Below are 27,034 nucleotides of genomic sequence, written 5' to 3'. Positions count from 1 at the left end.
CACTCTGAGCTACATGGTTCTAGTGTTGTTACACCACTCTGAGCTACATAGTTCTAATCTTGTTACACCACTCTGAGCTACATGGTTCTAGTGTTGTTACACCACTCTTAGCTACATGGTTCTAGTGTTGTTACACCACTCTGAGCTACATGGATCTAGTGTTGTTACACCACTCTGAGCTACATAGTTCTAGTGTTCTTACACCACTCTGAGCTAGAGAGTTCTAGTGCTTTTACACCACTCTGAGCTACATAGTTCTAATGTTGTTACACCATTCTGAGCTACATGGTTCTAGTGTTGTTACACAACTCTGAGCTACATGGTTCTAATGTTGTTACACCACTCTGAGCTACATGGTTCTAGTGTTCTTACACCACTCTGAGCTATATGGTTCTAATGTTGTTACACCGCTCTGAGCTACATGGTTCTAATGTTGTTACACCACTCTGAGCTACATGGTTCTAATGTTGTTACACCACTCTTAGCTACATGGTTCTAGTGTTGTTACACCACTCTGAGCTACATGGTTCTAGTGTTGTTACACCACTCTGAGCTACATAGTTCTAGTGTTCTTACACCACTATGAGCGACATAGTTCTAGTGCTTTTACACCACTCTGAGCTACATAGTTCTAATGTTGTTACACCACTCTGAGCTACATGGTTCTAGTGTTGTTACACCACTCTGAGTTACATGGTTCTAGTGTTGTTACACCACTCTGGGCTACATAGTTCTAGTGTTCTTACACCACTCTGAGCTACATAGTTCTAGTGCTTTTACACCATTCTGAGCTACATAGTTCTAATGTTGTTACACCACTCTGAGCTACATGGTTCTAATGTTGTTACACCGCTCTGAGCTACATGGTTCTAATGTTGTTACACCACTCTGAGCTACATGGTTCTAATGTTGTTACACCACTCTTAGCTACATGGTTCTAGTGTTGTTACACCACTCTGAGCTACATGGTTCTAATGTTGTTACACCACTCTGAGCTACATGGTTCTAGTGTTGTTACACCACTCTGAGCTACATAGTTATAGTGCTTTTACACCACTCTGAGCTACATAGTTCTAATCTTGTTACACCACTCTGAGCTACATGGTTCTAGTGTTGTTACACAACTCTGAGCTACATGGTTCTAATGTTGTTACACCACCCTGAGCTAAAGGTTCTAGTGTTCTTACACCACTCTGAGCTACATGGTTCTAATGTTGTTACACCGCTCTGAGCTTATTGGTTCTAATGTTGTTACACCACTCTGAGCTACATGGTTCTAATGTTGTTACACCACTCTTAGCTACATGGTTCTAGTGTTGTTACACCACTCTGAGCTACATGGTTCTAGTGTTGTTACACCACTCTGAGCTACATGGTTCTAATGTTGTTACACCACTCTGAGCTACATAGTTCTAATGTTGTTAAACCACTCTGAGCTACATGGTTCTAGTGTTGTTACACAACTCTGAGCTACATGGTTCTAATGTTGTTACACCACCCTGAGCTACATGGTTCTAGTGTTCTTACACCACTCTGAGCTACATGGTTCTAATGTTGTTACACCGCTCTGAGCTTATTGGTTCTAATGTTGTTACACCACTCTGAGCTACATGGTTCTAATGTTGTTACACCACTCTTAGCTACATGGTTCTAGTGTTGTTACACCACTCTGAGCTACATGGTTCTAGTGTTGTTACACCACTCTGAGCTACATAGTTCTAGTGTTCTTACACCACTATGAGCTACATAGTTCTAGTGCTTTTACACTACTCTGAGCTACATAGTTCTAATGTTGTTACACCACTCTGAGCTACATGGTTCTAGTGTTGTTACACCACTCTGAGTTACATGGTTCTAATGTTGTTACACCACTCTGAGCTACATGGTTCTAGTGTTGTTACACCACTCTGAGCTACATAGTTCTAATCTTGTTACACCACTCTGAGCTACATGGTTCTAGTGTTGTTACACCACTCTTAGCTACATGGTTCTAGTGTTGTTACACCACTCTGAGCTACATGGTTCTAGTGTTGTTACACCACTCTGAGCTACATAGTTCTAATCTTGTTACACCACTCTGAGCTACATGGTTCTAGTGTTGTTACACCACTCTTAGCTACATGGTTCTAGTGTTGTTACACCACTCTGAGCTACATGGATCTAGTGTTGTTACACCACTCTGAGCTACATAGTTCTAGTGTTCTTACACCACTCTGAGCTAGAGAGTTCTAGTGCTTTTACACCACTCTGAGCTACATAGTTCTAATGTTGTTACACCATTCTGAGCTACATGGTTCTAGTGTTGTTACACAACTCTGAGCTACATGGTTCTAATGTTGTTACACCACTCTGAGCTACATGGTTCTAGTGTTCTTACACCACTCTGAGCTATATGGTTCTAATGTTGTTACACCGCTCTGAGCTACATGGTTCTAATGTTGTTACACCACTCTGAGCTACATGGTTCTAATGTTGTTACACCACTCTTAGCTACATGGTTCTAGTGTTGTTACACCACTCTGAGCTACATGGTTCTAGTGTTGTTACACCACTCTGAGCTACATAGTTCTAGTGTTCTTACACCACTATGAGCGACATAGTTCTAGTGCTTTTACACCACTCTGAGCTACATAGTTCTAATGTTGTTACACCACTCTGAGCTACATGGTTCTAGTGTTGTTACACCACTCTGAGTTACATGGTTCTAGTGTTGTTACACCACTCTGAGCTACATGGTTCTAGTGTTGTTACACCACTCTGAGTTACATGGTTCTAATGTTGTTACACCACTCTGAGCTACATGGTTCTAATGTTGTTACACCACTTTGAGCTACATGGTTCTAGTGTTGTTACACCACTCTGAGCTACATGGTTCTAGTGTTGTTACACCACTCTGAGCTACATGGTTCTAGTGTTGTTACACCACTCTGAGCTACATGGTTCTAGTGTTTTTACACCACTCTGAGCTACATGGTTCTAGTGTTGTTACACCACTCTGAGCTACATAGTTATAGTGTTGTTACACCACTCTGAGCTACATGGTTCTAGTGTTGTTACACCACTCTGAGTTACATAGTTCTAATGTTGTTACACCACTCTGCTACATGGTTCTAGTGTTGTTACACCACTCTGAGTTACATAGTTCTAATGTTTTTACACCACTCTGAGCTAAATGGTTCTAGTGTTGTTACACCACTCTGAGCTACATAGTTCTAGTGTTGTTACACCACTCTGAGCTACATGGTTCTAGTGTTGTTACACCACTCTGAGCTTCATAGTTTTAGTGTTCTTACACCACTCTGAGCTACATAGTTCTAGTGCTTTTACACCACTCTGAGCTACATAGTTCTAATGTTGTTACACCGCTCTGAGCTACATGGTTCTAATGTTGTTACACCACTCTGAGCTACATAGTTCTAATGTTGTTACACCACTCTGAGCTACATGGTTCTAATGTTGTTACACCACTCTGAGCTACATAGTTCTAATGTTGTTACACCACTCTGAGCTACATAGTTCTAGTGCTTTTACACTACTCTGAGCTACATAGTTCTAATGTTGTTACACCACTCTGAGCTACATGGTTCTAGTGTTGTTACACCACTCTGAGTTACATGGTTCTAATGTTGTTACACCACTCTGAGCTACATGGTTCTAGTGTTGTTACACCACTCTGAGCTACATAGTTCTAATCTTGTTACACCACTCTGAGCTACATGGTTCTAGTGTTGTTACACCACTCTTAGCTACATGGTTCTAGTGTTGTTACACCACTCTGAGCTACATGGTTCTAGTGTTGTTACACCACTCTGAGCTACATAGTTCTAATCTTGTTACACCACTCTGAGCTACATGGTTCTAGTGTTGTTACACCACTCTTAGCTACATGGTTCTAGTGTTGTTACACCACTCTGAGCTACATAGTTCTAGTGTTCTTACACCACTCTGAGCTACAGAGTTCTAGTGCTTTTACACCACTCTGAGCTACATAGTTCTAATGTTGTTACACCATTCTGAGCTACATGGTTCTAGTGTTGTTACACAACTCTGAGCTACATGGTTCTAATGTTGTTACACCACTCTGAGCTACATGGTTCTAGTGTTCTTACACCACTCTGAGCTATATGGTTCTAATGTTGTTACACCGCTCTGAGCTACAAGGTTCTAATGTTGTTACACCACTCTGAGCTACATGGTTCTAATGTTGTTACACCACTCTTAGCTACATGGTTCTAGTGTTGTTACACCACTCTGAGCTACATGGTTCTAGTGTTGTTACACCACTCTGAGCTACATAGTTCTAGTGTTCTTACACCACTATGAGCGACATAGTTCTAGTGCTTTTACACCACTCTGAGCTACATAGTTCTAATGTTGTTACACCACTCTGAGCTACATGGTTCTAGTGTTGTTACACCACTCTGAGTTACATGGTTCTAGTGTTGTTACACCACTCTGAGCTACATGGTTCTAGTGTTGTTACACCACTCTGAGCTACATGGTTCTAGTGTTGTTACACCACTCTGAGCTACATGGTTCTAGTGTTGTTACACCACTCTGAGCTACATGGTTCTAGTGTTGTTACACCACTCTGAGCTACATGGTTCTAGTGTTGTTACACCACTCTGAGCTACATGGTTCTAGTGTTTTTACACCACTCTGAGCTACATGGTTCTAGTGTTGTTACACCACTCTGAGCTACATAGTTCTAGTGTTGTTACACCACTCTGAGCTACATGGTTCTAGTGTTGTTACACCACTCTGAGTTACATAGTTCTAATGTTGTTACACCACTCTGCTACATGGTTCTAGTGTTGTTACACCACTCTGAGTTACATAGTTCTAATGTTTTTACACCACTCTGAGCTAAATGGTTCTAGTGTTGTTACACCACTCTGAGCTACATAGTTCTAGTGTTGTTACACCACTCTGAGCTACATAGTTCTAGTGCTTTTACACCACTCTGAGCTACATAGTTCTAATGTTGTTACACCGCTCTGAGCTACATGGTTCTAATGTTGTTACACCACTCTGAGCTACATAGTTCTAATGTTGTTACACCACTCTGAGCTACATGGTTCTAATGTTCTTACACCACTCTGAGCTACATAGTTCTAATGTTGTTACACCACTCTGAGCTACATGGTTCTAGTGTTCTTACACCACTCTGAGTTACATAGTTCTAATGTTGTTACACCACTCTGAGTTACATGGTTCTAATGTTGTTACACCACTCTGAGTTACATAGTTTTAATGTTGTTACACCACTCTGAGTTACATGGTTCTAGTGTTGTTACACCACTCTAAGCTACATGGTTCTAGTGTTGTTACACCACTCTGAGTTACATAGTTCTAATGTTGTTACACCACTCTGAGCTACATGGTTCTAGTGTTGTTACACCACTCTTAGCTACATGGTTCTAGTGTTGTTACACCACTCTGAGTTACATGGTTCTAGTGTTGTTACACCACTCTGAGCTACATAGTTCTAGTGTTCTTACACCACTCTGAGCTACATAGTTCTAGTGCTTTTACACCATTCTGAGCTACATAGTTCTAATGTTGTTACACCACTCTGAGCTACATGGTTCTAATGTTGTTACACCGCTCTGAGCTACATGGTTCTTATGTTGTTACACCACTCTGAGCTACATGGTTCTAATGTTGTTACACCACTCTTAGCTACATGGTTCTAGTGTTGTTACACCACTCTGAGCTACATGGTTCTAGTGTTCTTACACCACTCTGAGCTACATGGTTCTAATGTTGTTACACCGCTCTGAGCTTATTGGTTCTAATGTTGTTACACCACTCTGAGCTACATGGTTCTAATATTGTTACACCACTCTTAGCTACATGGTTCTAGTGTTGTTACACCACTCTGAGCTACATGGTTCTAGTGTTGTTACACCACTCTGAGCTACATAGTTCTAGTGTTCTTACACCACTATGAGCTACATAGTTCTAGTGCTTTTACACTACTCTGAGCTACATAGTTCTAATGTTGTTACACCACTCTGAGCTACATGGTTCTAGTGTTGTTACACCACTCTGAGTTACATGGTTCTAATGTTGTTACACCACTCTGAGCTACATAGTTCTAATGTTGTTACACCACTCTGAGCTACATGGTTCTAGTGTTGTTACACCACTCTGAGCTACATAGTTCTAATCTTGTTACACCACTCTGAGCTACATGGTTCTAGTGTTGTTACACCACTCTTAGCTACATGGTTCTAGTGTTGTTACACCACTCTGAGCTACATGGTTCTAGTGTTGTTACACCACTCTGAGCTACATAGATCTAGTGTTGTTACACCACTCTGAGCTACATAGTTCTAGTGTTCTTACTCCACTCTGAGCTACATAGTTCTAGTGCTTTTACACCACTCTGAGCTACATAGTTCTAATGTTGTTACACCACTCTGAGCTACATGGTTCTAGTGTTGTTACACAACTCTGAGCTACATGGTTCTAATGTTGTTACACCACTCTGAGCTACATGGTTCTAGTGTTCTTACACCACTCTGAGCTACATGGTTCTAATGTTGTTACACCGCTCTGAGCTACATGGTTCTAATGTTGTTACACCACTCTGAGCTACATGGTTCTAATGTTGTTACACCACTCTTAGCTACATGGTTCTAGTGTTGTTACACCACTCTGAGCTACATGGTTCTAGTGTTGTTACACCACTCTGAGCTACATAGTTCTAGTGTTCTTACACCACTATGAGCGACATAGTTCTAGTGCTTTTACACCACTCTGAGCTACATAGTTCTAATGTTGTTACACCACTCTGAGCTACATGGTTCTAGTGTTGTTACAACACTCTGAGCTACATGGTTCTAGTGTTGTTACACCACTCTGAGTTACATGGTTCTAGTGTTGTTACACCACTCTGAGCTACATGGTTCTAGTGTTGTTACACCACTCTGAGTTACATGGTTCTAATGTTGTTACACCACTCTGAGCTACATGGTTCTAGTGTTGTTACACCACTCTGAGCTACATGGTTCTAGTGTTGTTACACCACTCTGAGCTACATGGTTCTAGTGTTGTTACACCACTCTGAGCTACATGGTTCTAGTGTTGTTACACCACTCTGAGCTACATGGTTCTAGTGTTTTTACACCACTCTGAGCTACATGGTTCTAGTGTTGTTACACCACTCTGAGCTACATAGTTCTAGTGTTGTTACACCACTCTGAGCTACATGGTTCTAGTGTTGTTACACCACTCTGAGTTACATAGTTCTTATGTTGTTACACCACTCTGCTACATGGTTCTAGTGTTGTTACACCACTCTGAGTTACATAGTTCTAATGTTTTTACACCACTCTGAGCTAAAAGGTTCTAGTGTTGTTACACCACTCTGAGCTACATAGTTCTAGTGTTGTTACACCACTCTGAGCTACATGGTTCTAGTGTTGTTACACCACTCTGAGCTTCATAGTTTTAGTGTTCTTACACCACTCTGAGCTACATCGTTCTAGTGCTTTTACACCACTCTGAGCTACATAGTTCTAATGTTGTTACACCACTCTGAGCTACATGGTTCTAGTGTTGTTACACCACTCTGAGGTACATGGTTCTAGTGTTGTTACACCACTCTGAGCTACATGGTTCTAATGTTGTTACACCACTCTGAGTTACATAGTTCTAATGTTGTTACACCACTCTGAGTTACATAGTTCTAATGTTGTTACACCACTCTGAGTTACATGGTTCTAATGTTGTTACACCACTCTGAGTTACATAGTTCTTAAGTTGTTACACCACTCTGAGTTACATGGTTCTAATGTTGTTACACCACTCTGAGTTACATAGTTCTAATGTTGTTACACCTTTCTGAGTTACATAGTTCTAATGTTGTTACACCACTCTGAGTTACATAGTTCTAATGTTGTTACACCACTCTGAGTTACATGGTTCTAGTGTTGTTACACCACTCTGAGTTACATAGTTCTAGTGTATTTACAAAACTCTGAGCTACATAGTTCTAGTGTTGTTACACCACTCTGAGCTACATGGTTCTAGTATTGTTACACCACTGACTTCTCACCAGTCAACTTTGGCTTTTTACATTGGACTTTGAAATGGTGTTTATTGGGAAGTAATGTAGACGTAAGGAGACAGTTGATTGGGAATTACTTGTAGATGTAAGGAGACAGTTGATTGGGGAGTACTTGTAGATGTAAGGAGACAGTTGATTATGGAGTACTTGTAGATGTAAGGAGACAGTTGATTGGGAAGTACTTGTAGATGTAAGGAGACAGTTGATTGGGGAGTACTTGTAGATGTAAGGAGACAGTTGATTGGGGAGTACTTGTAGATGTAAGGAGACAGTTTATTGGGAAGTACTTGTAGATGTAAGGAGACAGTTGTTTGGGGAGTACTTGTAGATGTAAGGAGACAGTTGATTGGGGAGTACTTGTAGATGTAAGGAGACAGTTGATTGGGAAGTACTTGTAGATGTAAGGAGACAGTTGATTGGGAAGTACTTGTAGATGTAAGGAGACAGTTGATTGGGGAGTACTTGTAAATGTAAGGAGACAGTTGATTGTGAAGTACTTGTAGATGTAAGGAGACAGTTGATTGGGGAGTACTTGTAGATGTAAGGAGACAGTTGATTGGGCTATGACTCATCTCTTGTTCAAGTGGCAGACGTGGAGATCAACGTTGACGTAAGTGACTCATCTGTCCTCCCGACTGTGTCCCTTGACCTTCTGAGTACATCCTTCAGTTCTTTGTCTTCTGTATTGACTTCTTAAGGGGGGAAAATCTTAGAAGTCACCTAAACACACACAAACACTCACACAACAGAATCCAACATACCAACATTCTCTCACAAACACAAACTAGCGTCTCTAGACCACCTAATTCTATCTTTAATAGACAATTCACCTCACAGACAATGCTAGTCGAAGAAGACACTTTTAATCAAAGAAGACACTGCTAGTCAATGACACTCTGCTAGATAGATACATTGCTAGTCAGACACAACTCTAGTCACAGACAAACTGCTATCAAAGACACGCCTCTAATCATACACACTTCTAGTCACAGACACAGCTAGTCATCGACACAACTCTATCATAAACACTGCTAGTCACAGATGGACTGCTAGATACACTGCTAGTCACTGACACTGTCAAACATCAAACACACATGACAGCATGACACGTGATGAATCAAGAAGTCAATCATCTACGCTTCTGTCAGCTCCAATACACAGTTGCTCAATCTGGGCATCTTCCACACTGCGGTATTGAAGTCTTATTGAATATCTGAATCCTAAAACTAACTTAAAATATTAGTAGCGACTTGTATTGAGCGAGGGGCACTCAATGTTTCATTATTTACTAAATATCAGGTGACCGAGCCTCGCTCGGATGAATAATTTGTTAAGGAAGGATATATACCCGAAGTCATTTTGAGAATATTTTTGTACCAGGTGGCCGAACCTCGCTCGGTTAATTTCGGAAGGTTATATACCCGAAGTCATTTTGGGAATATTCTTGTAATTACGAAAATGAACGATCGGATAAAGACTACTAATCTGAAGAGTTGTTTTAGTGTTCTGTTAGTTCTAATTGTAGGCCTAATTGAACATGTCGATTAAATTTAAAGTCTTTTAAGTCCTCCTACAGTCTAGACAAACTACAGCTCAAGTCCGTCTTAAAGTTTTGCAATCCATCTTTTGAGTAAAACTATTGTAGGCTTACTATTATTGGCTTGGAAGAAGTCTTTGCAGTGTAACTTCTCTACGTTATAGGGTAAAACATGCACTTAGTGACAAAGTAAAATGGCTCATTTTTTCTTATTAGACTTAAATCATTGCATTAGTTTTTTAAAGAAACGTTTCCGTAGGGCACCTCTGTTAGGCCGAATAATATGCTCGTTACCCATACGGGATACGTGCCCTGCACAGCATGACTGTCGGACTATAAGAAGTTCATACCGGCTTTTGCTATCCATCCATCCCAGTGGTGCTATGACCTGCTTATACACATCCCTCCATTCAGATCTCTCCTTGGCTTTCCGTCAACACGCCCTAACTCCAAGCTTTTTACCGAGGTTTATAGTTAAATCAAAAGAGGCTGCAGCGTAAGCAAACTCGTTGACCACTCGCTAGATATCATGTTTAGCGTGAGCTAGTAAGGCGTAGAGAAGCTGTGTTATGACCATTTCCTTTGTTTTGGTACAGGACAGTAGACACCGAAGCATGAACACATGGTAATAATTCACCAGCAAAATAATAATAATAATAAGGCTTGTCTTAGAGTCCGAAAATTAATGAGGATTGCAGCTGTGACCTACATATCTTGCCACATCCAAGGCAAGCATAACCATTGTCCGCGGTGCTCGATTAAGATTTTCTTTTAGCGTCTGCGTCTGTCAACGGCAGCAAATTTTCTTTTGGTCTCAAATGTGTATCCGCGGCCTTTGTATAGTGGGAATTCTTTAAGTCCGAAAGTTACGCTGGACAGAGCAGTATCCTGTATGGGAGACGAATCTCAGACGAACGCATGCCAAAGGCAGTCTTTTTTGGTGAGCTAAAAAGTGGGCGACGTAACACCGAGACGCTTAAAACACCAGCTTATGGCGCAAACTTGACTTAGCTGACATAGAAGAGAGCACATGGTTGCATGCAACCTCAGAACGAGACAGCTGGAGGTCAGCAGCAAAATAAACAACAAAGTAAAAGGTATCTACACCGCTCTACACAATTAAACTTATTAAGCACTTAAAACACAATAACTAATCATACATCGGCACATTTATTTCATTACTTTTATTTCATAGTTCTATAATAAATCAATCTACAGTAAGATGGTGCGCAAATGTTTAATTAGGTCTAATGGTTCTTTAAAACTTGTTCTTGTTTGCAAAGAAATAATTTAGTATACTGCGGTAAGCCTAGTGACGTAAGCAGCGTTTTTCCCGTTTACGTCATGGAAAATTTTCATTCATAAAACATTATAGCCAAACTTAATTTTTCGATAATGAGGCATTTCAAACCGATATAACGGTCGATCTCGAGTTTTCCCAATGTGGCCAATGAGTTGAGAATTTTTTTCTCCTTATTATGCACATACCGTGAAATTTTAAAGAAAATCGTTAGAGCCGTTTTCGAAATAAAATTTATATATATATATATATATATATAAATAATATCAGGTGACCGAGCCTCGCTCGGATGAATAATTTGTTAAGGAAGGATATATACCCGAAGTCATTTTGAGAATATTTTTGTACCAGGTGGCCGAACCTCGCTCTGTTAAATAATTTCGGAAGGTTATATACCCGAAGTCATTTTGGGAATATTCTTGTAATTACGAAAATGAACGATCGGATAAAGACTACTAATCTGAAGAGTTGTTTTAGTGTTCTGTTAGTTCTAATTGTAGGCCTAATTGTACATGTCGATTAAATTTAAAGTCTTTTAAGTCCTCCTACAGTCTAGACAAACTACAGCTCACGTCCGTCTTATAGTTTTACAATCTATCTTTTGCGTAAAACTATTGTAGGCTTACTATTATTGGCTTGGAAGAAAGTCTTTGCAATGTAACTTCTCTACGTTATAGGGTAAAACATGCACTTAGTGACAAAGTAAAATGGCGCATTTTTTCTTATTAGACTTAAATCATGGCATTAGTTTTCTAAAGAAACGTTTCCGTGGGGCACCTCTGTTACGCCAAACAATATGCTCGTTACCCATACGGGATACGTGCCCTGCCCAGCCTGACAGTCGGACTATAGGAAGTTCATACCGGCTTTTGCCATCCATCCATCCTTGTGGTACTATGGCCTGCTTTTACACATCCATCCATTCAGATCTCTCCTGGCCCTAACTCCAAGCTTTTTACCGAGGTTTATAGTTAAATCAAAAGAGGCTGCAGTGTACTCAAACTCGTTGACCGCTAGATGGATATCATGTTTAGTGTGAGCAAGTAAGGCGTAGAGAAGCTGTGTTATGACCAGTTCCTTTGTTTTGGTACAGGAGAGGTAGACACTGAAGCATGAACACATGGTAATAATTCACCAGCAAAATAATAATAATAATAAGGCTTGTCTTAGAGTCCGAAAATTAATGAGGATTGCAGCTGTGACCTACATATCTTGCCACATCCAGGGCAAGCATAACCATTGTCCGCGATGCTCGATTAAGATTTTCTTTTAGCGTCTGCGTCTGTCCTCGGCAGCAAATTTTCTTTTGGTCTCAAATGTGTATCCGCGGCCTTTGTATAGAGGGAATTCTTTAAGTCCGACAGTTACGCTGGACAGAGCAGTATCCTATATGGGAGACGAATCTTAGACGAACGCATGCCAAAGGCAGTGTTTTTTTTGGTGAGCTAAAAAGTGGTTGACGTAACACCGAAACCATTAAAAGACCAGCTTATGGCGCAAACTTGACTTAGCTGACATAGAAGAGAGCACATGGTTGCATGCAACCTCAGAACGAGACAGCTGGAGGTCACCAGCAAAATAAACAACAAAGTAAAAGGTATCTACACCGCTCTACACAATTAAAGTGTAAACAACTTATTAAGCACTTAAAACACAATAACTAATCATATATCGGCACATTTAATTTCATTACTTTTCTTTCATAGTTCTATAATAAATCAATCTACATTAAGATGGTGCGCAAATGTTTCATTAGGTCTATTGATTCTTTAGAACTCGTTATTGTTTGCAAAGAAATATTTTAGTGTACTGCGGTAAGCCTAGTGACGTAAGCAGCGTTTTTCCCGTTTACGTCATGGAAAATTTTCATTCATAAAACATTCTAGCCAAAACTAATTTTTCGATAATGAGGCATTTTCAAACCGATATAACGGTCGACCTCGAGTTTTCCCGATGTGGCCAATGAGTTGAGAATTTTTTTCTCACTATTATGCACATACCATGAACTTTTAAAGAAAATCGTTAGAGCCGTTTTCGAAATAAAATTTATATATATATATAAATATAAATATATATACATACATACATACATACATACAAGAATTGCTCGCTTAAGAGTATAGGATATATACATACATACAAGAATTGCTCGCTTAAGAGTATAGGATTGGTACATGTATTTGTTATGTAATTATATGGCAGTTGTCTTCTTCATACTATTCATTTAATTTTTGTAACATCTGCAGGTTCGGAGGTTTCAATTTATTGATACATTGAAGAATTATAGTGTTAAAATGGACCTCGGTAACAAAAAATGCATGGTCACGTGATAACCATTGAAACAACGAAAAAAATTGTCACGTGATAAACATTGTTGCTTAGAATTAGGTCCTCAGTTATAGAGAAGAGATAGGAAAGCACGTGACTCGATGTTGTTTGTTTACGATTGAGGTCCATTGATTTAATTAGACTTAGAGTTTGAAATATCTTTACACTCAATCAAATAGAGTTTGAAATATCTTTACACTCAATCAAATGAAACGAGTTGACCAATAACTAATAACTACTGACCCTGATATCTTGTCTCGTTTTCTTTCTAGAGTCTTCTCTAAACACTATTTTGTTCTAGGTGGGGATCTTATTTTTGACCCGTCTTTGGAACTTTCTTACGAATAGTTTGTTTTCCTACTGACCTGCGCATTTGTTTATGTCTTCAAGGTCTTCCCGACGTTATGCTGACCAACACCTGCCCCTATCTTGACCTGGCTTAACACTTATCACGTTAACTAGCCTCGATATGCAGTCAAGCGTGACAGTATTCAAAGAAATAAACAAAGTCTATCAGAAGGACAAGCTCAGGCGGCCACGCCAAAACAAAGTCACCAAATCGACTTGTCAACGTTGAATGTGAGCTCTGTGCAGCACAGCGACAAGCACAGACAGTGCGTTCCGGGAGGGGTGGGGGGCGGCTTCCACACTATTGAAAATGTATACATTCCAAATAATATGATTATTGAGCATATAAAAATAAATTATATTCAAGTCTATCTATCTATCTATCTATCTATCTATCTATCTATCTATCTATCTATCTGTGTGTGTGTGTGTGTGTGTGGAATGGCACGACGTGAAATGTGCCAAATAACCTTAAAAAGTTTGGTGGCCATCACAAAAACTCCGACCCTGGCAATTCACTTAGTCAATCTTGCCCTGCCTGAAACAACTATGGTCGCCATGGACAATCCGAGTATATTTACGTCTTGTGACTGTCCTACAGGACTGATCTACTTAAACGTGTAACTGTCCTACAGGACTGATCGACTTAAACGTGTTACTGTCCTTCAGGACTGATCGACTTAAACGTGCTGCTGTCCTACAGGACTGATCTACTTAAACGTGTTACTGTCCTACAGGATTGATCTACTTAGACGTGCTACTGTCCTACAGGACTGATCTACTTAAACGTGTAACTGTCCTACAGGACTGATCTACTTAGACGTGCTACTGTCCTACAGGACTGATCTACTTAAACGTGTAACTGTCCTACAGGACTGATCTACTTAGACGTGCTACTGTCCTACAGGATTGATCTACTTAAACGTGCTACTGTCCTACAGGACTAATCGACTTAAACGTGCTACTGTCCTACAGGACTGATCGACTTAAACGTGCTACTGTCCTACAGGACTGATCGACTTAAACATGCTACTGTCCAACAGGACTGATCTACTTAAACGTGCTACTGTCCTACAGGACTGATCTACTTAAACGTGCTACTGTCCTACAGGACTGGTCGACTTAAACGTGCTACTGTCCTACAGGACTGATCGACTTAAACGTGCTACTGTCCTACAGGACTGATCGACTTAAACGTGCTACTGTCCTACAGGACTGATCGACTTAAACGTGCTACTGTCCTACAGGACTGATCGACTTAAACGTGCTACTGTCCTACAGGACTGATCGACTTAAACGTGCTACTGTCCTACAGGACTGATCGACTTAAACGTGCTACTGTCCTACAGGACTGATCGACTTAAACGTGCTACTGTCCTACAGGACTGATCGACTTAAACGTGCTACTGTCCTACAGGACTGATCGACTTAAACGTGCTACTGTCCTACAGGACTGATCGACTTAAACGTGCTACTGTCCTACAGGACTGATCGACTTAAACGTGCTACTGTCCTACAGGACTGATCGACGTAAACGTGCTACTGTCCTACAGGACTGATCGACTTAAACGTGCTACTGTCCTACAGGACTGGTCGACGTAAACGTGCTACTGTCCTACAGGACTGATCGACTTAAACGTGCTACTGTCCTACAGGACTGATCGACTTAAACGTGCTACTGTCCTACAGGACTGATCGACTTAAACGTGCTACTGTCCTACAGGACTGATCGACTTAAACGTGCTACTGTCCTACAGGACTGGTCGACTTAAACGTGCTACTGTTTTACAGGACTGATCGACTTAAACGTGCTACTGTCCTACAGGACTGATCGACTTAAACGTGCTACTGTCCTACAGGACTGGTCGACTTAAACGTGCTACTGTCCTACAGGACTGATCGACTTAAACGTGCTACTGTCCTACAGGACTGGTCGACTTAAACGTGCTACTGTCCTACAGGACTGATCGACTTAAACGTGCTACTGTCCTACAGGACTGGTCGACTTAAACGTGCTACTTATGATACACACGTAGTAGATGCCGTGGCTAAAAGTGTTTGTAATGAACTCATTAGTTGACTTAAGATTAATTTATCTTGGTATGTAAACATTTTAAAACAACTTGAAGACTGCGCGCGCACACGCACGCCTCGCTTAAGTCTCTGTTTGAGATGTAACACACCTGGTGCGGTATGTCAACATGACGTGCACGCTTCAGTCAGCTGCACAACGTTTAGAACTCACCTTGCTTTCATGACACTCTGACCTCGCTGTTGTCTGCTCGCCCTGCGCACTCCTTTCATCTTGGAGCCTCTCATCAGGTAGGCACAGTTTCTGCCCGGGGGAGGGGCTCAGGCGGTATGGATTTAAAGAAGAACGAACCGCCCTCCTAAGTAAATAAATTACCTGTACATGTCTTGTTGGCGTACGTGAGAGAGAGAGAGAGAGGTATACATAAATGAAGAATGATATTATTTGTAAAAATGCTGGAGAGGCGTACAATTAATCATCTGTTTATATGAATGTTTCCTCTGTTAATCTAATGACCTAGCTAGGGGATTGATTAGAAGAAACGGCAAAATTATTTTCTTCAGGTATTTGTATTTTGGGTTTTTGTCACATCGGCACAATTTAGGCCATGTCGTACCCGTAATCCATCAAGGTTTACTCTCTCTTCATATCACAAGAGCTATTTTTTTTTACAGTTAAGTCATTAAAAACAAGGTCTATTCACAGTTGTAGTTTTTTTTTTTTTTACATACAACCATCTTGCTGTATGTTTTTATTTCTTAATCTTACTGTACACAATGAAACCAGACCAAATGGTATCTTTACACAATGGAACCAGACCAAATGGTATCTTTACACAATGGAACCAGACCAAATGGTATCTTTACACAATGGAACCAGACCAAATGGTATCTTTACACAATGGAACCAGACCAAATGGTATCTTTACAGAATGCACTTATTGTACATATTAAAGTTTCAGCGCTCTGATATCTGCAAATAAAGTCAAGAGGCAATGTATCTCTGAACTTTAAAATCAAAAAATATCATTTCTTACACTAAGTGTTTCTCTTCCAGTGGTTGGCTACCATTGTTCTCATTACCATTGCTCTAGCAGTCTAGCTACTCACTCTTGCAGAACAAGCTTATAAGATTAAAGAATATTTCTACTTCTTTTTACTTAACTGCCCCTTGAGGCGATGTGTGTTAGGTGTGACAGGCTTTTAAGGTTTTCTTACATACCCGCAAGTGCAATGAATTCAGTTCCATTAGGCACTTCAACGAGAGTTGTTTCGCTTCTTCGTTATTGCCTTATTAGTCCTCTAGCAAACGTTTGTCCCGGTAGCTGACAACTCTTTCATTTCCAAATCCACGTTTTCTTCAACTGTATTCTATGTTGGGCAGTCATATTGTACATCTACAACTGTATTCTATGTTGGGCAGTCATATTGTACATCTACAACTGTATTCTATGTTGGGCAGTCATATTGTACATCTACAACTGTATTCTATGTTGGGCAGTCATGTTGTAGAATGATTCCTTGCACAACATTCAACCCTTAGCCCTGCTGAGAAATAGCCAATGAGATGAACGCCAGATAGTGTTTTGGTTGAATGTGATGGATGTTAGTTATTAGATCTTTTAACATTTATTGGTCAGTGTTCCTAGTGTTCTTAATAAATGCACTTTAATAGAATCAAGTTCTTGTGTCGACTTCGAAGGATATTGAAGTGACATATGGCTCACTGTTATGGGTAATGACATATGGTGAAATGTAATGTCTAGAAAGTACTAAACACCACACACGTTATGAATGATACAGATGTCTAAACCAACATTTTTTCTGATCTTTCTGATCGAACTTATCGCTGGGAATAATTTCTAATAGCATGGCAAGTTGGCACTTAGTTGTAGGCTTTCTATAATGAAAGGAAATAATCAATTAGTCTGGAATTGTTTTTTCTTTGTTACTGTTACAATGATAAATGTATTCTAGAGTGATCTTATCTTATATAATACAGATCTGATGATTTTTGATCTGTTGATTTGTTCTTCTTTAGTACACCATTACAAAGTATACCCACATTTTTTATGATTCTATCAAAATGTGCATATTTACATCAAATTTTTATATTTCTAAATGTGTATTTTTATAGCCAAAATTTGTATGATTCAATCTAAATGTGTATTTTTATAGCCAAAATTTGTATGATTCAATCTAAATGTGTATTTTCAGATCCAAACATTAGATGGCAGTAGTCTACCAAGCTGGCTACAATTTGATGATGTCAACAATGTCTTGCAAGGAATAGCAACACCCAAAGATGCTGGACAGCTGTTTTTGGTGATAACAGCAAAAGGCAAGAGCAGCCAGGCATCAGTGACCTTTACCTTGATTGTTAGAGATGTGACGTCACATACCTTGGGCGCTCCTCTTAGGTTCAAATCTTCAGGGGCTGAGTTTGTGCACTGCAAGGCCACTGAGCCAGAGACAGTGGCCACTCTAGTGGTTGATGTGGACATGGAATCTTTGAGTGTACTTCAGAGGATTATGCTGATGAAGAGTTTCACATCACATATGCAGCTTCATGAGGACATGGTCAAGCTGACACCAGTAGGGTCTTCTCCCTTGCATGACAACTCTGCTCTAGTCTCAGGAACTGGAGATGCAGTCTCTCCAAAAACACCAGGTATGTTCATCTCCTGGCCAGTTGGTTGTGGTCAAGTGAAAGATGGTCACTTCCCAGTTCTTCAGAGGCTTGACACTGATTCAGGCTCTGGGGTTATGTCAGGTGTTCTTGGCCACCCAGTAATTGGCTGGTATGTGACTAACAGTCATCTCTTGGCACCAACCAGAAAAAGACGCCAGGTTCAGGCTACCCCTACACCAGTGGTAACACCAGTCATTCCAACCAAAACTGATAAAACTGGGGACAAAACAGATGACCCAACAGACATGTTGACCCATGCCATCATAGATAAAGAAACTCCAAGTATGATTCAACCCACAGCAACTCAACCTGAAATGCCTAAAACGGCATTGCCCACACCAGTGGACACAAAGCCACCTGTAAAGCCACCCAAAGTGATGCCAACAGAGACAACTATTAAGATGCAACCCATGGAGAAGACAGCAGAGATCAAGCCTACTAAGACTATAAAAGATGGAGAGCCAACCATACCACCCGTAGAAGCAGAGCCAACAAAACCTTCTAAACCTATTGGCTGTTTACCTGGCAAGAAACTGACTCCTGTGAAAGAACAGGAAGTCATCTCTATGCTAGATGGAAATGTTTATATCCATTCTCTTAGGGATGTTGCCTTCAAAGACTGTGACACTGAAGTCAACGGATTGGAATATACTCTAAAGAAATCAGATGGTTCAAATCTTGGACCTGAAGACTTAATTCAATTCAATGCTAAAACTCAAACAATTCATGCATTCCCTATTAACCAGCCTGGAAAGGTCAAGTATACACTCACTGCTAGTAAAAATGGAGTTTTTGGCTTTAAGACAATTAACATTGAAGTCAAGCAACATAAAAGAGGTGCGAATTCTCAAAACTTTAAAGCTGTCATTGATCATGATTTTGATAAGTTGTCAAAAAATACTACAGAAAAGATTGACATTGCTCATCGACTAACCAGTGTCTTTAACAAGGGAATAAAAGATTTTCAGTTCCATGAAATCTTAGCGGGCTCTGTAATTTACAGCTGGTCATTTCAGCTTCCTCGTAAGTGTGGTCCAAAAGACTTAAAGGAGATTGGTGAGCTAGTTGATAAGCTTATAAATGAAGATAGTACTTTGAATAGTGTGGCTGTAGACATGATGAAACCTTACAAGCTTACTGGTGCAGAAACAGCACCCTTAGGGCCATGTCTTAATAATCCTAATTTCCCAACCCGATCAGTTAAGGATAAACAAATGCCAGATTTAGATAGAGATGATGAGAAAACTGCAGTCACCCCTAAACAAGAAAGTGAAGAGGATGGTGGTGATGTTGATGGTGGTGATGATGATGGTGGAGACAAACAAGAACCTCCTTTTGAAATAACTACATCTTCTGATGTGACCAAAACAGATGTAGCAAAGGGCTCTAAAGGAGGGGATGATGATGATGTGTGGATAACAACTGTAGTCCCAGCTGTAGTTATCATTGTCATCTTATTAATTGCTTTACTTGTGGCCTGCTGTCTTTACCGTAAGAAGAGAAAGGGAAAGATGAATGTTGAGGAGCAGAATACATTTATCAACAAGGGTGCACCAGTTATATTCCCTGATGAACTTGAAGACAAGCCAAGCGATGTCAACAAGCCTTTATTAGTAGAAGGAAGCCCAGCTCCCCCACCTGAATATCACAGAGGCCCTAGTGAGAGCCCAGAGCGAAATCTGGGTGGGAACTTCAGAAACAATGGAAACACTAAACCAATGACTCAGAATGACGAAGGCATCATTGAAATGCCAGAAAGACCATACAATCCACCAGCTCCCCCTGTTGGTGGCTCAGTCAACAACAAACAACCTCGACCAACACAACAACCTTTTTCACAGCCACCACAAATTTTACCTTAGATACAGAGGACAACTAGAATAAAGCTTTAGCAGTTTGGATGTGATTGATTGGATTTGATGGAATCACTTTGTAGGTTATGGTGTGTGAGCATTCAATTGATTCTCCCGTTACATTCTGTGTTCAAGGATCACAAAGAATGATTTAAGGCATTAGTGTCTTTATGAAGTCCATTATCTTTTTCAATGTAACCAATTCAATTTAAATTGTGCAGATCAAGGAATGGAATTTTTCTTTTTCAAGGACAAACACACAAATTGTATAGAATGAATTTATCTTCAGCAATCTTAAAATCAACAGAATAACAACTTTTTTTTCTAACTTTCATACCAATATACTTTTAAGACTTTTAAGATACCAACATTTCTTAGAAACAACAACAGTACAGTTGATAATTAATTAGTTAATATAAAATTATAAGTTGTTTTTTTTTTGTTTTTTTTTTTTGATGGTTGGTGTGAAGGGAAGGACACATGTAACTAACGCATACACTGTAATACTGTAGCTCTCGATGGTACAAGACATATTGAGGTTTGAAATTTACTTTGTAATCTTCTAAGACTTCCTAGTTTTATGATCTGTAGAATATCTGTGCTATTGTGTTGATTTCAATAATTTGCTGTTTATCTAATCTTATTGAAATACATTGTGTGTGTGTGTGTGTAGGGCAGTTTAGGTCTCTGTTGTACACTTTCACATTTTAGAATCTTTCAAGTTACTGACTGATGACTTTCAGAACTTCTAAGCCTAACTTTCTTGATTGATCGGTTTGTCGCATGGTCTTGTCATTGTGATATGACGTTATCTAACCTTTGAACTATTTGATCTAACTTAAGTTTAAATGCTGTATTTAGAGTGAGGTTTAGGCTTGTCAGATTAGAAACTTGAATGGAAAAGTGCCATCAGTAACTAGACGTAGACCTAATGTATTTCAATGTATTTATACTTAATGCTACTCTCTGGACATATCATGTGCCTGTAGATCAGTGTTTGTTGTTCATTGCTCTTAGCCAGTATCTAACCTTCACATCTGCTACCAACTTTTGCCTCTGTGGCTTTATGGACATTCGCCTTTTTAAAATACTTTTCTTTTTCATTTTGTTTATTAACATTAAAGAAATATTGATTCCAGAATGTTTGCTTTTATGTGCACACCCAAGGAGTTTATCTGCTGTCCCTGGGTTATAAAACATCCGTTTCTACTTGGGTTTCTATGTTATGGAAGCTTGATAGAAATATACCGTCTGGATGCCTACTTCATTTTCTAGTTTCAGAATGAATAAAATAGAGTAATCAGCAAAATGACAATTATGACACACACAAAAATTTTTTTATTTTGCTCAAGAATTCAACTGCGCTGGCTAAGAATTCAGCTGCGTTGGCTAAGAATTCAGCTGCGCTGGCTAAGAATTCAGTTGTGTTAGCTAAGAATTCAGCTGCGTTGGCTAAGAATTCAGCTGTGCTGGCTAAGAATTCAGCTGTGTTGGCTAAGAATTCAGTTGTGCTGGCTAAGAATTCATCTGAAAAGTTAATACCGGTATTGTTGATTACAGTGCTGTTTCAAGTAGGAATGGATTTTATTGTTTGTTTTATTGACCACAGCTCATTTATTAATTGCACAATGTTTTAGAAGTATGTGAAGTGTGATGATTTGTTAGTTTGTTAGTCAGTCATGTTGACTAAATGTGAAAAGCTCAAAGATTGAAGTTCAAAAAAAGAAACAAAAACTGAGCCAGCAGACTTGTCAGATATTTGAACATCCTTGAAGAGAAACACATTTTTGCATTTTTCATTGGTTATATTAAGGTAACCTAAATAAATTTGAGCTTTTATAACAAAAGATAGCTTTGACTCTTATTGGAAGTTTACAGAATGTTCCTCTACAAATGAGAATTATTTTAGTTACTATAGAGATAAGCGGCTCAAGAGTTTGATTTGATTTTGTCATATTTTTTAAGTTGGATGTACTTTTCATTTACCAATACATTGAAATACACAGACTAATCATTTATGATTTTGAACATTGACATTTGTGACCCACTAGAGCTGTATTGTACACATGTTCAATGAATAGAAGTACCTGTATTGTACACATGTCCAATGAATAGAAGTACCTGTATTGTACACATGTTCAATGAATAGAAGTACCTGTATTGTACACATGTCCAATGAATAGAAGTACCTGTATTGTACACATGTTCAATGAATAGAAGTACCTGTATTGTACACATGTCCAATGAATAGAAGTACCTGTATTGTACACATGTCCAATGAATAGAAGTACCTGTATTGTACACATGTTCAATGAATAGAAGTACCTGTATTGTACACATGTTCAATGAATAGAAGTACCTGTATTGTACACATGTTCAATGAATAGAAGTACCTGTATTGTACACATGTCCAATGAATAGAAGTGCTCCTTCAGCATTGGGTAGAAGTTGATGAAATTGAAAGGTTTTCTATTTTGTCAACATCTGAGTTTTTTTTTTCTTTTTCTACTTCATCAATTCCATCCAACAGTGCAATAGAGTCACATGAGATTGAGGTGATTGTACCCAATGAAATGGAGTTTGGTTTTCTCCTGTCCAATGAAATGGAGTTTAACATGTGTTTGGTTTTCTCCTGTCCAATGAAATGGAGTTTAACATGTGTTTGGTTTTCTCCTGTCCAATGAAATGGAGTCCCAATCTTTTTTTTTTTTCACAACAAAAAATACTGAAAGTTCTTTGCTGTATTAGACTTTGTTCTACATTGAAATGCTGCTTGTGTTTGCTTCAAAGAGAGATTTGTTTTTCAAGAAAAAAAAACTGAGAATTGTATATCCTATTTTATAAATTGCTTACATTTTTAAAAAAAAAATTTCATAATGGATTGTTTTTTTTTATCTTATACATTATTTTGTTAATGTAGGTTGATGATGCTTCATGTATAAGGTAGATACAAAATTAAAAACAAAACAACAAAAAAAAATATTCCAAAGGAAAAGAGTTAGTGTGTGTTTTTGTCTTTTCTTTCATGCTTTTAGCATGTTTAGTGATCTTGTGTCTGGACATAGGAAGTGACGTGGGAAGGTTTTTATGCTGCCTTTGGGAGCTTGATAGGTAGCTCAATGGTCTGCTAATGTGTCTGTTTATTTTAGGCTCTGAATAAGTTCCCATTTATAAATGTCTTTATCATACTTATATACATAAATGTCTTGACCATATTTATCTATACTTCTAAAAAAAAAGATCATATTGAAGTCTTATGTTACTTGTGTAGAACCATGCACAGTTTTTTTTTTTTTTTTGATTTTCTATATCAACTGGCTGAATCATTTATATATATAGTGTAAAATAAAATACTGCAATGTAGGTAACATTTTGGTTTGTTGTATTAGTTTTTTAAGGCTCCACTACAAAAAATGACTAATTTTTTTTTTTATTTGTATACCTAGGGGAGATAAACTAAATTATTATGTAGATTTGGAACTACTGTCCCTTATTATATGTTAATGTATATATATATTTTTTTTGTATTTGTTCTTTGGTTCTATTTTTGTATTTCTACAGATTTATATTCAGGTCTGTTTATAAAAGGATTTTATCACTATAAACACATGAATACAAAGTTGACATCAGTCAATAGTCATTTACTTTGTTTCATCATTTGTACTTTCATGTTCTATTTGTGATGCATAATGAAGAGAAAGAGACATAATGTTTGACTTAAGTCAGTAGAGATCTTTAGAGTCTTATCTGGAGCTTTTTACATTTGCAAAATAACAAAATGAAATTCACAGAAAGGCTTTGGGTTTGATTCTACAACAAAAACAGTGTTCAAGTATTTCTATTGTAATTCTTGTAGTGGATTTATTGGTACATACATATATTAAACATAAATGAATAACAGCTGTTATTCATTTATGTTTAATATATGTATGTATCATTTGTTTCAGCACCTAGCTTCAACTCTATGTTTGGATTTATTGGTGTACTGAAAAATTCTTGAATTTAACAACCATGAAAACAAGGTTGATAATATTACAAAATGTCTTCCTTTAAATGCCAAAAAAAAAGGGAAAAAGTAAAGTATTGGGGCATTTTTATTTGAACCCTCAAGTGCATGGCAGAATGGTAGAGCCCTTGGCTTCTGAGCTCAGGGGTCTTGTGGTTGAATCCCAGTGGTGTCTGGAATTTTGAGTCCGTATTTTTAGAACAGCCCTGAACCCACTCAACTTGAATGGGTGTGTCATATGTTGGGGAAGTAAAAGCAGCTGGTCATTGTGCAGGTCACATGACACCCTCACTATCTGTTAGCCATAGAAACAGATGAGATTTACATCATGTGCCCCTATGGATCACAAAATCTCAAAGAGGTACTTTATTTAAACCCTAAGCTGATAGCTGACCAATGACCATTTCAAGATTGAAGATAAAGCCAGCCCTTTTAAAAGCTCCTCTAGACTCTGTGGTCTAAAAGTCGATTTGTTTTATGCTAAACCAAACAGTGTTGTATGATTGAAGAGACTAGACCATTGTTGCTACAACTTATAGTCCTTTGTAGTAGAATTGGTCAGACTCTTTGACATTAGTGACCCATTAATTTTGTTTCTGCCTTGTAATGGTTTCATTGTTTCCATGTAGACTGCCATGTTGATTGTTTAGTTCTAAAAGAGTGACTCATTATGTATCATTGAATAACAAAAAGCCAATCAGATGATGAATGAAGCCAAATGTTTGAGAGAATAAGTTGCCTAAGAAACATATGTTTATCTTAGAATATTCAATTGTTTCATTTTATTTTCATTTAGCACTTGCTATTCTAATTATACATTAAGAAATGTCTTTATCGACCTAACCATTCTAAATATGTATACAATATACACACCTATAGACTGTATACGTGAATATATTGACAAATATTCATTGGCTTATTAAAAAATATGTTATGATTGTCTTTGTTTGTCCCCTATTCAATTTATTTCTATTATTATTGGGTTCACATTATCTCTTGTATTTTATGCTGAATGATGCTGTGTATCAATGAGCACTTTGACAAAATGAATAAGTTAAAAGAAATAAGGTATTACTTTCAAACTTTCTTCTTCATCAAGATATCTGTCAATTTATTATTCCATGGCTAGGTTAAATATTAAACTCCATAGCAACTTCAACTATGGAACATCAGGACCAAAACTAATGATTATAGACCTGTCTCTTTTCAACCCTGAGGGGAAAAAGTTAAATTTGATCTCATTTTCTTCAAAAGTTAATGAAAATGAAGTTATAGGGCTTAATGGTAAAAAAAAAATACTGGGCTATTAAGATGTATGTTCTGGGTTGAGATCATGTGCTTTTTTTCTCCACAATTAAAATACAGTTTTCTATTCATTAGCTTCCAAGTTTCCAAATGGCTACATTGGAATTTCATACTAGTTAACCACAGTGCTATCTATCACATAGACAGTAGAATGTCAAACCAGTTAGCCACAGTGCTATCCATCACATAGACAGTAGAATGTCAAAACAGTTAGTCACAGTGCTACCCATCACATAAACAGTAGAATGTCAAACCAGTTAGTCACAGTGCTACCCATCACATAGACATTTTGCACAGTAAGTCTCAGTAAGGACTGAAATATAGAGTGTACTCGATCTGGTTAAAATTGTCTAATGAATATATTGAAAATGTTTATTTACACAGCATTCAATGTTCACTGCTCTTTGTACATTGTTTTTTTATTTGTTTGACCAAGTTGCTTATGACCTTTCCTTCCCAGCTTGAGGAGCTTAGGTAGCTTGTTGTCAAGACCTAATCTACACTTCAGTAGGTCTTGACTATGTTAGAGAGTAGCTTTAGTCCTTGGCCCAGTCAAGAATAAGGCATACTACTTTAAGAGGCAAAGGATGGTTTAGCTTTGTAACCTCATTTGTTTTCATCCGAGAAGAGCTTTATCTGGTTTGTAATTTTTCAAACTTTCACACTGGAAGAGTTCTTCTGTTGTCTATACTCTAGCCAGCTTACCCATTGCCTTAATTTGGATGTTTTTATTGATTGTTGGTTATACACATACTATTTACTTTGAAAAAGCTACTTTCTTATTATTTTGATTAGTTAAGTTATGAACTGAAGTTATGTGTCTAAATATCTGGAGTATGAATGTCGAGAATGCTGACATTTTTGTAATGGTGAAGTATTCACTAAGAGTGGGAGTGTGTGAGAACGTGTGGACACCCTTGTGTGAGGATCTTGTTTAGGGTTGGCTAAAATACATTGTTTTCGTTTCTTCCTCAAAAGTGGACTGTGTATTTATTATCATAACATTATTTTAGACATTCAATAAATACTAAAATGTTTTAAAAAAAAGGCTTTTTTTTTTAAAATAATTTTATTCAATCATCTTCATACTAGTACTCGGTCATCTTCATACTAGTACTCGGTCATCTTCATACTAGTACTCGGTCATCTTCATACTAGTTCTCAATCATCTTTATACTTTCACTCAAACATCTTCTTGTATTGGTTTTTTTAAATGGTGTATTTTTAGCGGCCCCGTAATGGGAAAAGCCGCTATTAGGTTTATGCAAAATGTCCGTCTGTCACACTCAGATCTCAACAACTAGAAGAGAAATGAAAAATCTTATTTCACCATGCGTTGCGGCTTGCAAAGTTTAGGTGCAATGGCTACTTCTTGTTTTCTAAAAGCAAGTTGTTTAGTTTATACAATTATTTATGCAAGCATTTTTGTTTCATAAAAATACGCTAATTCTAAAACAATACATAAATGGAAGGGACATAATGTTACAAAATGTTAACAAAGAAAGGTATTTTCAGTATCACTAAGTCAAATATATTTAGGAATGTAAATAAATATAA

At 38.3% G+C, this 27,034-nt stretch overlaps 1 protein-coding gene across 2 annotated transcripts in view; it reads left to right on the top strand.

Moving 5' to 3' along the window:
* The window catches only part of LOC106053616 (dystroglycan 1-like), a 96,827-nt gene extending 70,303 nt beyond the window's left edge, over window positions 1-26,524 (top strand). For both annotated transcript variants that reach the window (XM_056025428.1, XM_056025427.1), the window contains exon 3: window positions 17,839-26,524. In XM_056025428.1, coding sequence (XP_055881403.1) covers window positions 17,839-20,175 — 2,337 coding nt within the window. In that variant the 3' untranslated portion in view covers window positions 20,176-26,524. The remainder of the gene's footprint in view (window positions 1-17,838) is intronic.
* Window positions 26,525-27,034: the final 510 nt, after the last annotated feature.

The sequence above is a fragment of the Biomphalaria glabrata genome, chromosome 4 (assembly GCF_947242115.1).
Source record: "Biomphalaria glabrata chromosome 4, xgBioGlab47.1, whole genome shotgun sequence".
Classification (NCBI taxonomy): Eukaryota; Metazoa; Mollusca; class Gastropoda; family Planorbidae; genus Biomphalaria; species Biomphalaria glabrata.
Note: the sequence above shows the minus strand (reverse complement) of the source record. Positions and strands in the feature narration are given on the sequence as shown.